General features: G+C 38.6%; 1 protein-coding gene across 7 annotated transcripts in view; it reads right to left on the bottom strand.

Annotated features, from left to right (window-relative positions):
• The window catches only part of PHF20 (PHD finger protein 20), a 72,104-nt gene that overhangs the window by 43,192 nt on the left and 15,257 nt on the right, over positions 1 to 13,655 (bottom strand). For all 7 annotated transcript variants that reach the window (XM_058814497.1, XM_058814499.1, XM_058814500.1 and 4 more), the window contains 7 exons: positions 8,080 to 8,251; positions 7,787 to 7,871; positions 7,009 to 7,088; positions 3,182 to 3,566; positions 2,686 to 2,793; positions 1,473 to 1,649; positions 489 to 662 (listed from right to left, as the gene is read on the bottom strand). In XM_058814497.1, the coding sequence (XP_058670480.1) occupies positions 489 to 662; positions 1,473 to 1,649; positions 2,686 to 2,793; positions 3,182 to 3,566; positions 7,009 to 7,088; positions 7,787 to 7,871; positions 8,080 to 8,251 (1,181 nt within the window). The remainder of the gene's footprint in view (positions 1 to 488; positions 663 to 1,472; positions 1,650 to 2,685; positions 2,794 to 3,181; positions 3,567 to 7,008; positions 7,089 to 7,786; positions 7,872 to 8,079; positions 8,252 to 13,655) is intronic.

Genomic DNA, 13,655 nt, shown 5'->3' with positions numbered 1-13,655 from the left:
GGTAAAAACACTCCTCAGCTAAAGAAAATAGAGTAAATATATTAAGACAGTTCAAACTGAAATGTTTGAACTATTTCATACATTTGTACTAAAGTCTCCAAGTCTAAACAAAAGGATATAAAAATGCACAATCAGGATTTCCAAACAGCAAAAATAGTAATATTACCACATACTTGCAGAACATTAAGGAGAAAAGAACCTGACCTTTTATGGTGCTAAGTTCAATTTAATCCAGAATTCCAAACAGTGAAAAAGAGGAGTTTTCAAAACTGACAAACAGTCATTTAAAAATTACAATTTCCACTTTTAAAACTGCTGTCCAACTTGAAAGCACAAGATTAAAATCGAGTCCACAAGGTATAACAATATGCATTTTTTTACCAAAGTTAACATTGCAAAAATGCAGTTTTAACACCTGCACAAGTGTAAAACACCTGGTGTCAGTTGCCTTAAGAAATGCATCAACATTAAGTATGAAAAACCCGAACCTGTAGCAGCAGAAGGTTCTTGAGTTCTGACAGGAACAGAGGAAGACTCAGTGTCTTCAGCTTTTTCTTCCTCCAAACTGGCATCTGTACTGAGTGCTGTGCTATGCAATGTGTTTCCAGGTGATCCTTGTTCACCAAAACTTTGGTCAGATTCAACAGGAATTTCTAACTGGACTAGAATGAGAAAAAAATTTCCCCTGAGTAAAAAGCATATACAAAAGCATACTTCAGAACACTGGGGGGGTGGGGGGAAGAGGGGGAATCCTCATCACATTATAATGGAGAAAAATACCCATCCATGCTCTTGACTGCTTGCTCTTGGTCACACAAAATTTTTGGGACACAACTAATTTGCAGTACCCCTCTGAACTTACAGCTGCTTAGAAACACACAAGCTAACTGCTTCTAGCCCAGAACAGGATGGATATCATACCACTGCAAGAGCTCCCTCAAAAAGGAAAGGCAGTGAAGCACAGGGCAGAAAAGGGAGTGTTATCTCAACCCTGTTTAAGCATAAAAGCAGCCTATTTGATGCTTTTAGTGTTCAACAATAGGATTAATCTGTAAGATCTGTAAGAGTTCAGTACTAGGGCTGTTATTTCTACAATCTGAAAGTGTTAAAACTTTGAAATTACCTCATTTTCACAATCAGAATGTGCATTCCCTACAAAAGAAAACTAAACAATCAAAAAAACTCTATTTCCTTGGAAAGTTTTAGCCTATGGAGTTCTCCTTTGCTGGAAAAGCTCCCATCACCCAAGGGAAATGCTGAGGTTACTGACAGAAAGGGAAATCAAAAGCCAAAAGCAATCAAGGCAGCAGAGCAATAGAAACTTTCCATGAGTTTTCTCTGCACTGCTGATGCAAACAGGTTTTAATGGCAGATACGGAGCCTGCAGGTTAAGCAACTGAAAATACAGAGTTTGCAACAACTACATGACCACCTCGTCACAAAAATCTGAGGTACACTGTGAAGGCACTTACCCTTCTCAGATTCATTTTCGTTAGGTACTGCATCTTTCCAAGTCTGAATTTCCGTGGAAGTTGTGACAAGATCTGTATTTAAAATCTCATGGCTAATACTGGATGAGAGTCTTGAAGATCGCCTCCTGATCTGGTCTCTCTCAGCATTATCTGAAGAGCTCTTAAGTTTTTCCTGAGCTGGAACAGTTGTATTTAATGGTACTATGCAGTTACAGGAGTACAAACAGATCACAAGCAAACTTTCAAGTTCTTCCCTCCCCATGACTCCCTTCAAAGTGTGTTTTTTAAGGATTAAGACTAATACCAAAAGCTAAAAAGCCTGGAAAATCAGGCCTCTATAAAAGCTACAATAAGTTACAAATAAGCATAAAAATACAGCAAAAGCTCTCAACTTTTTTCTTCTAGTAACAGATTTGAAGTATGAATACAGATCAGTATCTTACTAGTTTGTTACTGGGAAAAAAGAATTCCACTGAGTAAAATGCACACAGAAACATACTGCAGAGCAGTGGGGGTGTGTTCATCACTTTATAGTGGAGCTGGTCTAAACAAACTGTTCCATGGACATAAATAATATCAGGAGTTAGATGAGACAATTCAGACACATCAAAAGCCGTGACTGAGCTGGATAACCTACACACACTGAAGTTTATACTGTGGTACTAAGGAAAGAGTTTTCTTTAGGTCTTCATCTCCTTGGCCATGACACTGTTGCAGAGAATATAATCTTCTTTCCTCATCAACACACTCAAGTTCTTCAGCCTCCACACAAAGCACACAAAGATAAAGTAGAAGCTATTCAACTGCAGTGGCATAAATATTTACATAGTAATAAAGTGCCATTGCTTTAATCCTTCATCTAGTAACTGAAGTTTCTACAACTTCTAAGGCTTCTATAGCCTTCTACATATTGGAGACAATATAATCACTGCCACCCATACATCTATGAACTTTTGCATCAAGGCTCACAACTTATGCCTCTTTTATCCAAAACCAACTTCCAAGATTTAGGGGGGAATTCCAGCATGATGATGCCACATATGAATGGCAAATTTATGAAAAACAGGTGCTGCATTTCAGTCAATGCATCTATCACAGTTCAAGATTAATACCAGAGCTGTTTTATCCCCCCTCCACCCACTAAGCCTGAAGAACTTTTACATTTATACACACACATACACACAGTGTGAGAGCTGAATATAAAAAAACTCACACAATGTTTTTTCAATCCTGGGACGCTTCAATGGTACATCACATCTTTTAGGTATTTTCCGACGTCTTAACTCCAAAGTTATGGGCTGCAGTGTCTGAGAACTTGGTTCTACATATTTACATAACAGAAGAAAAATTGATTGAGTACAAACATGTGAAACACTTTAACATAAATTCCCAAGCCTCACAATCTAAAATACTGCACTTGCATACATACAGCTTCACATGGCCTTCTAAAACCCATATAATAGTATTTAACCCTGCGACAGGTATGCTTTATATTATGTGATGGTTACTTGCCTAAATCCAATCTCTGACCAAACCACCAAGGCTCCAAATTTCAGCATGCTCCTGACTGTCCTGAACAAAGACGAACTTAAAGTTTTTTAAGAGTTTCTAGAGATTCAGGCTGTGAAAGAGCAAGACACTGCTTATTCCTTTAAGTAAGTTTAAAAGTGTTCTGTTACATGCCTAAACATTTAAGCTTGGCTACATACCCGTGGGAGGTGTTATTGGTGGTCTGCCACGCTTTCGCTTAGTTTCTTTCGCATTTTCCTGTGGACTCTTTACCTTGTCATTCTCAGGCTTCTTCTCAACTTGTGTATCTACTGAATATTCCATATCATTCTCTGATATATTCTCTTTATCTTCTTTTCCATTCTTAGATATATTCTTTTCTGAGATCTTGACTTTTTCCGAGATGACTACAAATTTTCCTTCTTTATCGGGTTGTTTAACTCGTTTCTCAGTCTTTAATGTCTTTTCATCTTCGTCTTTCTTTGCATTACCTGTTGCTTTCCTCTGCTCTTTAAACTTCTGGTTTTCAGGAGATGATGGAATTTCATTACCTCTTTCCTTAGGCTTAGCATCACCCCCAATATTCTAGAATAAAGAGAATGACAGGAAAATCAACTCACTGTAGTCTAAAATCCACCCCTCCCCTTTGTATTCAGCAGACTTGCATCTTTGTCCAGTTTTTCAAGTGATAAAAGTACACACTCTATAGCAACCCACAGATTAAAACTTAGAGGCACCTGAACTGGTGAAGGACCTGTGCAATGTTAACAGGACAGGGCAAGAAAACCATTCCTCACCACACAATGGCAGAAGACATTTGCTGTTCCTTTGCTCCCAGAAGTAGGCTGTGTCCCTACTAGCTTGTGCAGTACTACATAAAATCTACTTGGGACACTGCAGAAAGAGTAGGAGTCAGGAGCAGAGAAAACAGCAGACAGGTCAATCACTTGGATGTGCAAACTCTCTTCCTTTCACAGTAGAGTCTCATTCAAAACAGACATGCAGTTTGTTTGCACTAATCATTGCTGCTAATATTGCTAAGGGTACTCCACGTCCTTCCCCTTTTGTGATCAGGCTTTACACCACTGGGAAGCAGCAGAGAGGATGATATATGCTGATTATGTTTTTTCCCCTTCCAGTGATCCTGCTACAGGCTGTCCTAGATGAACAGAAATCTTCTACCTTTGCACATGGATTAAAAATTTATATTGGTCATGTATCAACACGGCCTTTAGTTCAACTAACATCTCTCTTCCTGTAGCCTAATTGAAGCGCTAAAGAGCAACCATGCTCCTTCCCAGACACAGTTCTATAGGGCCCAACAATCTTGAACTTTGACCCAGGATCAGAGGACAGGAAAGGCTAAATACCTCAACATCTTCTTGGGGAAAGGAAGTGGAACACGAGATTCAAGCCATATGAAATTCTGAGAATCCACTTAAGAATATTTCCTTGTACTGCACTACATCTTGCCTTATCCCACTCCAGTATTCCTGTCTATCTGTGGCTTACATGAAGGTATTTTCGGACTGTAGCCTTAAGAAATAATACTGCTGCATTAAAATGGTGAACATGCAATCTGCTCCATCCTCTATAATATTATTTCAACCATACTTGTTACAGATGTGATTTTAAAAAAAGTCACTGTTTAAAAGCATGAAATGAAATTTCTGAATATTCCATGAAAACAGACAGGTAAATGGGAAGAAAGTCTTTCACATGTCTGAGCACTCCTTTGTCCAGACATCCTAGAAGTTTGTGTTCTGTAAATTCCTTATGGGAGAAGCTTCAGGGGAGCAGCAACTCAAACATCAGGAGAAAACAAACAAACAGAACAAAAAACCCACCCCAAACCAACAAATTAATACCTACCACCTCAAAAAACAACCCTCAGGCAACTACGTTTCAACACTTTCCATGCTTACAAAACTATCTAATTTGAATCAAATATTTGGTACTGGAACACTCCTAAGCCATCCTAATCAAAATATTCTCAAGAAACTGAATCATGAATACAGTATGTCTGAATTACCTCTGGGTGTTCCTGAACTCTGAGAAGTTGTGTGTCCTTGCAAAGGCACATTGTTACAGTTACAGGTCATTAGCATTTTACCATCACTGTTCAACTTAGCCAGTTACACACTCTACACAGGGACAGTATATTTAATACTGTAAATATTTTAATATTTAAAGTATTAAAATATTAAAATACAGTATTTTAATACTGTAAAAAACCTGCTTATGTTGCTCCCTTCAGGAATTGTATGGTTTGGAGCACTTTTTCTTTTCCTTAACAAGTACTAAGATCTGAGCCATGTCTGCCTTCATGACTACACCCTTTCCTCCTGAAGAACAGGAACAAGACACCTCCAGTCCACTTCCAACATGCTGCTACACTGCTGTTGTACCTGGTTTTTCTGATTCTTGAGCACTCCACTGGCTCAAGTATTTTTTTTTTCAAACTTTACTTCTGGTTGTATAAGTAGAGCTCACTAGGAAATTCTCACTTTATGCTTTTTTATGCTAAAGGACAGAGAAAATGTTCTAGCATAACTAAAGAGATTCTCTTGGGCTAAGAGAAATCTTCTTGGACAAAGGATAAAAGGAGAAAACAGAAAGAGCCAACTAAAAACCCCTTTTCATCTCCTTTCAAAACTTTCCAAAACTATGCAGTATCATGAAACTTCCTAAAAGAGAGACAAAATATTTTTGTTTACTTATGCAGATTATTTCTGCAGATTGTTCAAGTCCATTAATTTAATGCTAAATATCATAAAAACATTTCTCATGGAAATGAAGATTCTGCACTAGTTCACTTGTGAGTATTACTCAACTTTCTACCAACACTATGATAACCATTTAAAAGCTATTAAGGGCACTTTTGGCAAACATGAAACAGTGTTCCAATCCAGCCTGGCAGATACAGAAATCTGGAGGACTGCCATACCTCTCCACAACAGTAACAAATATAAATTGTACCACTGACATTCATTACTGGAATCCATGTTTAAGACTTGTACTGGGGGTACAGATTCAATTTCTTTGCTCAAACTTAAAGTTTCAGAAAACTAAAGGCAGAGAGTATCACCAAAAAACCCACATAGTACAGTTACCACACAGGAATGTGTGGCAAGAGATCAGACTTAAAACCCTGTCTGTAATGAAAATTATTCTGAAGCAGTTATGTCAGAAGTTTTAACCAAGTTACTCAAGACCAGAACTTGACCAGCCTTTCCTACATGCCTGTACATGAAAATCAAAGTACAGAGCAGCACTTCCTCCTCCTCACCATCAGCAGAAGAATTTCTATTTTTTAAAATGTAATGGCTCACTACTACTTTCTCTCATGAGGTGAAGGTTGAACCCACTGAGCAAGTGCTGAGTAAGTGAAGGGTTGGTAAAACAGCCAAACCACAGAAAAGAAACAAGGAATAGTTAAAAAAAGCTGACTACAAAGCTGTGAGGCGAAATATTAATAGCCATGCTCCTTAAGTGCCTCATGAATATTAAGCAGTTACTTTGGAAAAGAACAGTGTCTGTCCACTCCATAGCTGTCACTCCTTTATTTTTAAATATATATGTGTGTATAAATGTATATATATTCATATATATATTTAAAATAATTGCGAACAGGGAAAACAATCACAGCGTGATTCAAAACCTTACCACTAAATTTAGTATGTACATTCTGAATTTTCCAATGACTTTTGGAAATCTGTTTTACTTATATACCTATGACTTCTTTAGTTCAAGAGGTGCATTTAAAGAACCTGAGAGCTTTGCAAATCACAGCACAAAGATTCACATTTCATTTTAAGGGATTCCCATTAATGAAGGAGAAATGAAGTCCCCTTTTCCCTTTTCTGAGATATTCATCACCCTTTTTCATTTTAAGGGACTTTATTTCAGACATACTGTATTTTAGCAGTAAAGGTTTTTCATTAATTTCACATTATATAATTCACCAAATCTAGCCACCTGAACTGCTCATTTAAGAATACACTAGCTGCACAAGCACCATACTTACCTGATCTTTGGAAAAAGCTTTGACATGAATGTTTTTGACTGTCTGAACTACACCATCATAAAATTTCACAGTGTAGGTACCTAAAATATGAAAACAAAGTGTAAGAGTTCAAAGATCAGAAGGTATTTAACACAGTGCCAGCTAATAGCTCCAACACTCCAGCTGCACAATTAGCCCTAGACGAAAGCTGCTTTACTGTGTTGTCAGAATCCTTAACACAGAGCTCCTATCACAGGCCAGGGAGACACAGCAAAGTGATCCAAAACAATTCTGGTCAAAATAAAGGAGCGTGTCTCATCTTAGAATTGATCCCCAGATGCACCTTACTCACAAAACCCCAAAATATTTTTGGTGAAATATTGCAATATATAATCACACAGTTCTCTTCTCCTTGATCTTACAACACAGACAATCTAAAGCAAGCCCAACATTAAAACAAATCATTCACAGTTCCCCCTCCCATTCTGATTTTTAAGGGGATTTTGCAGCTCTGACAATAGGTTTTATTGCAGTTTATAGGTAATAAAAACAAATTTAAGAAACAACTTTTCTCACATATATACTTAAAGCAAGTACTGACTGGATAGCCCAGCAGAAAGCTCTTTTCTCGTAAAAAAGGTAAGAGGTTATAGTTAATGACAGACTAAAACACATCTAAAACACAAAACTGCATTTTCAAAGTGGTTTTCTATCTGCTATAGTATCTCTCCCCCAAATGAGTTTCCAGCACAATTAGAAATACATAACTACTAAGTGTGACAAAACCAGAAATCCTTACCATCTTTGTTAACAGAAGTAACTTTGGCTGGATAGAAGCGACAGTCAGACCAGCATGCCAGTACCCGATCATTGATATGAAATCCCTACAAAACAGTAGTTAAAAGTGTCTTTATCTGAGAATTACTGAAACATACAACTTTATTAAAACATTTCAATTACTAATTTTCAATGTTTAGAAGAAATCATAAAATTTACACAGCAGGTAACACAGCAACAGTGAAGCATTTTAAAGGTCATCATTCATACAAACGCACACTAAAGCATTACAAATATTCTCAAATTTCCACTTACTGCACAACCTTCTTCCTCATGCAATCCTTCTTTTCTTAACTGTATTTTCTCTAGGGGGCGCAAATAAGGACTGTCCCAACAAAACCATTCATCATATCTATGGTTCCAGCGCTTGAAATGGATAAGTACTTTGCCCTCTTCATAATCAATTTCTTCAATGTGTGCTGGATACCTAGCCAGAGGTAGATTAAAATATTTTAATTATGAATAAGGGAAGTGGTCTCAGACACTTTATACACATTAACCTCGGTTTAGCTCCTCCAATTGTTTTAATTTGATGTACCACTTGTATTAACAATAAAGATGCTACATAATGACAGAGCAAAGTACATAAGAAAACCCAAAACTGAACACAAAATGCAAACATTGGCTGCAGCAAGAGAAGACAACTAAGGAGTTCTTACTCTGGTGTGGAAAAAAAAAATAACTACAGATTCAGAAGTCAGAAAGACCTTCCCTACATCTAGACATATCACATTTTACAAAATCAATAGCTTCAGTTCACTCTTATCAAGACTAACACTTGGGTGCCAATACACTCATTTCTCTAAGATACCCATCACCAGGCATCATAAATCATCTACCCAATATAACACCAAAATTCCAGCAGGCACACTAAATGTAATTTAAGTTTTAGAATCTCAAAGTTAAATTTCATCTGCAAAATCCTGGGATTTTTAAATATAACTTCTTAGTACATTAGTAGTAGGGGAATCTGAGATGAGTCAAATTTAAATCTTTCTGATCAGGAAGACCTAGCAAACTCTGTATTTCTTTAAATTGCATTGGTAATTTGTAACTTCAGTACAGATTTCAGAATCACAGCTATTTCACTATCACAACTAAAGGTAACATTCCAAGTACAAAGCTTTCCCTTCAAGTATAGTAACACCAAGAGAAAATTTCCATTTGTCAGTGTTTTCAGTATTCTGGAAGAAAGACAAGGCCCCAGTGAATTCTTGAACAAAGGGCCGAAGAGAAAACTCAAATCCACAAGTATTCTTTATCTGGTAAACCACAGTTGAAAGCTAGAACAAGTGGTAGAAAGAAGTGGCATCTCAAAAAGATCAAGCATGATACTAGCAGTAAAGCCTAGACATGTAAGAATTAAGACTCAAATGCAATCCAGGCTACTGTTCTACAACCCTACACAAAGAGAAAGCAAATCTACCTACAACTGAAATCCTCCAGCAGATCTAAGTCATGTCCAGTCATGACTCCACAAAGAGCTATGAATAGGCCACACTAGAGACTTACATTGCAACTACAGACTAAGGATACTTGCTACCACACATGTCAGGCTATGCCATTAGTTCATCCCCATGTATTACCAAAATGCATGCAGCAAAGGCTGTGGAGGAAAGGAATTCCAATGGGAGATATTTATGGCAGGGACATCTGTAACTGGCCACCAACTTCTTGGGAAAAAAAAAACAACTTTCTTCCTGTTACAGTCAATATACTTTGTATTTATGTAACTCAAGTACTGTCCTCCACAAGCTCTTGAGGGGGCAGTAGTTACAGTCACAACCTAAACATTATTTTTGGATATCACTAAGTACAGATAATGACAAAAATCAGCATCCCATTCCCTACAATCTGAGAGCAGCAAAACCAGGTAAGAAATCCTATATCCTCTCAACAAGAAAGCAGCCAGAAGGGTGTTCTTGCCATTGGGACTGCAGTATGCCTAGGACTCATTTAGATTTTTCCATGATGAAGAGGGAAGCTAATAAAAAGGGCAGAGTGCTGACTCAGTACAAAGCTAATAATCCTGTCCAAACAGACAGCCACCTCTAGGAAGCACAATTCACTATCTACCACTGAGATGAGACAAGCCCAAGTTACAAGAGCCAGCTAACTCAATGATGCAAGACTGCTCTCTGCTTCACATCCAGCAAAAGAAGGAACTTTCTCCACCAGAACTGTCATCCCAGAATCATATATCAGTACCATCTCCACCTATCCCGCTTCACTAATGGGAGTTAAGATCATTAACAAAAAAGTATCTGACAATGAAACCAAATTTCAGTCTACCTGAGTGTGGTTGAGCTAGAGCTTTCAGTTCTTGGAGAACATGCTCTAAAGCCTCAACATTCTCTCTTTCTGAAGTAATAAACATGAGTTAACATACATTCAGTGCTCCTGACTAAAGCAGTAAACCTATTACAAGGTGTGCTAGACCTATCCGTGTACTCTGACAGACTGTGACACTACTTTCCTTTCAGATGAGAGCACTGGCAGTCACTAAACAAAGCAGAAAGGGTCACAGAAAAGTTCATAGGTTCTCAACAGCCTTGAGCACCACACACTGACAGGCCAAGCTTCCTTCCTCCCACACCTTTTGTAGAACTGAGCAAGCAAACCACCTCAGGAGGTGCAAGTGCTCACAGACCTATACAGAAGAGTAACAGAACATTACCCATACACTTCCTCCAAAGAACATACATAGGGGAGAGGTAACTTCAAAGAAATTCAGAGTTGTTTATTAAAAAGAAATACTATGAGAGGATACACTAAGTGAAAGGCCAATAGCTGAAGCCTGGATAAGGCCCCAGAGAACAACTAAGATATGTTCAGGGTGGCCCAACACATCCTCCCCCAAACCACAACGGAAGTATTCAGCTGACTCAATGGATATTCAAGACAGCTAAACAGATCCTGGATAAGAAAACCCCAAATGGTACTGATTTAAGTATTTAGCTGAAACACTGTGAAATTGGAGACAACATCTTGCAACATACAGGAGGGGCAAAACTATCCTCTTCTGGGAAGAGGTAAATATCTGGAAATTCCCTGGACTAGGTCTGTTTCCCTCCTCTTTTCCTACATACCAAGCCAGAACTGCTATAAACCCCCACTCCCTTGGAACTAAGAAGGGACAACCTTAGTGCAGTCAAAGCAATGCAGAGAGGAAAGCAAGCATTCAGGAGAACCAGCACCATGAAGGACAACAGCTACAGTGGTTCATCTTTTTAGTACTTAGAGACCAATTCCTGACAGCATGAACAACTGAACTCATGGGACTGACAACCTGAATCTTAACAGGGTAGCACCATACTCAATACTACTCAAGAGCTCTAACCACAATCAAAAGCCCCTTCACATCCATTTTACTCAGACAATAGACAGAAAAACTTGGATCTATCATTACAATAAGGTAACAAAAGGTAATATCATTTGCCTATTGCAGGCATCCAGGGCAGCTGTCCTCTTTTCAGTAAGAGAGGACACAGCTAGACACCACTCAATCAGTTTAAATGATTCAATGCAAAAGGTTTCAAAAAGTTAATTCAGCTGCAACAGTGTGACCATGTCCATGGCTACAGCCTCCCCTCTGGGATCCCTCCATTCAGGACTGCCCTACTGCAGCAGTCTCTCTCCTTCATCCTCTGAACTCCAGCACTATGAGACCTCTCAGCACCCACAGAGGCTCTCTCCCTATAGCAGCCTGAGGCCAACAGACAAATCTTTCACGACACTTTTGATGCATCAACCCAAGCCCTAAGAACCTAAAGTGAAACACCAAAAGTACTCACTGTGCTCCCTGGAGTTCAAGTACAGGACGTGACAGACAACTGCACCAGGAATTGCAGTGCACTGCCAATATGCTATGATTCCAAATACAATAAAGCAACCTCTGCAGTAAAGATGCAAAATTCACTTTGCACTTTGACAAGGAGCAGGCTCCACACTGACTACTCCGCTGGCATAAAGTGTTTTTTCTTTACTAGGGTTGACAACACATCCAAACACCCTGAAGTCCTTAACTAGCAATTTGGAGCACAAGCCATTGACATGAAAGAGAGCTATGTGGCACTCTGACATGAAATATTTTCCAATGCATCACTGCCAATAGATTGGTAATAGTGGGCCATGAATTGACTGATGTATTTGGTACTGAGAACAGAAATCAAAGCCAGCGCTTTAACTAAACAGGAAACTTGTGACTGTTTTAGCACCAATACAGCAACAAAAGTACACACAAGAAAAGTCTGGACCTCCAAAGGAAAAAGCAAGTGTCAGCAAACAGAACATCTTGCGCCTCTAGAGGAGTGCATGGTAACCACACCACAGTGTGGTCCTGGGGCAGATGCACAGGGGCAGATGTAAGCAGCAGAGAAAAAAATCAGTCTGCTGACCTCTACAAATCCATACCCAGTGAGTTGTGTCAGCACTGAAGAGTTTTGCTAAGCCCTCAGCTTTTAAAAATTTTGACTGAGAAACCCTAAAAATGCAAATGCGCACAATCCAGAGTTCGAAGCTTAGCAAGGAAACAAAAGATTTCAGAACTGGAGAGTTCATAACCAAGTTGTGAGACCAGAGCTGCAAAGCACTGCGTGTAGGACAGGTAATTTAAGATCAAGTGTTTCCAAAAACCAAAGAACATGGAACAAACAGCACACCCAAAATTCAAATTTAAGCCAAGGGACATGCAGAAAGTAGAACAGGTTGTTGAATCCCCCTCTCTCCCCGCCAAAGTTTTCCTGTGCAAAAGTTACGTACACTCAAACACTGGTGTTGAGCAAACATCAGAAGGATAAGAGTCATGGACACAAGTTATTAGCCTTACTCAAACAGCAGCTACACCAAACTGCATCTCTAAAAAGCCTACATTACAGACAGGCTAAGAGATCTTATTTTTGTAAGCCTGACTAATTTTTTTTGCTGTACTAACAAAACTGAAGAATATAAAAAATGGAGGTAGGTTCAGATCTTTGCTTCCTACACAAGTCTTGGATACACAGCTAAGCCAAATTAATGTGTGAATAGGATTTAATGTTCATATTTTACGTTCTTTATGGAAAGAGCTATGTTTTCTCATTTTCACAACTCCAATGCCCTTGTACCTGGAGAGAACATGCTCTGCATGCAACCAAGACCTTTTGGAATAAATCCCCTGCATCTAAGGCAGTGCACCGTCTTCCTGAGATACCCAAATAGTTTTCAATACTGACTTTGCACACTTCACCTGCTGGCAGGTTCCAGAGCTTTAAGTACAATCATATCTAACCCACAGAGACTTCGTAATAAAAATCAGCTACAAATGACTTCTGGAAACAGAAGTTATCTACACGAGTTAACAAAACCAAATTAATTCCTGTACTTAAGAAGACTTTGGCAATTTTCATTTTATCTCTCATTCACTGAGAATTATTAAATGCTAAGTTTTGAGCTGACTACCTGAAATGTACAGAGTCAGAAAATTCAAAGCTAGCCTAAGTAATTTGTAGGCTCTTTTTCATCATTCTAATGCAGTGGTTCATGAAGAAAAAAGAAAAATGTTCTTTCTCACAGCTGAGAACTGCAAGACAGGCACCAGACCAGACTTGTTAGCATGGAACATGTTTCTCCACACAATTCTTTAATTCTAAAGCTGACCACCATCATATGAGCACAGGCCTAACAAACTCAATCAGATTTTAGAGCCTATGAATTCACAACAGCACCAGGAAAGTAAGCAGCAAGGATATTCTGTACTGCAAAGAATTTATTCTTCCATAATATCTGTTCTGCAATATTAAGTATAGCACAGAACTTTAAAGGTGAATTCAGGAGAATGAGAGCCTGAAGTC

Source organism: Ammospiza caudacuta, chromosome 15 (assembly GCF_027887145.1).
Source record: "Ammospiza caudacuta isolate bAmmCau1 chromosome 15, bAmmCau1.pri, whole genome shotgun sequence".
NCBI lineage: Eukaryota > Metazoa > Chordata > Aves > Passeriformes > Passerellidae > Ammospiza > Ammospiza caudacuta.
This window is presented reverse-complemented; position numbering and strand designations above follow the sequence as displayed.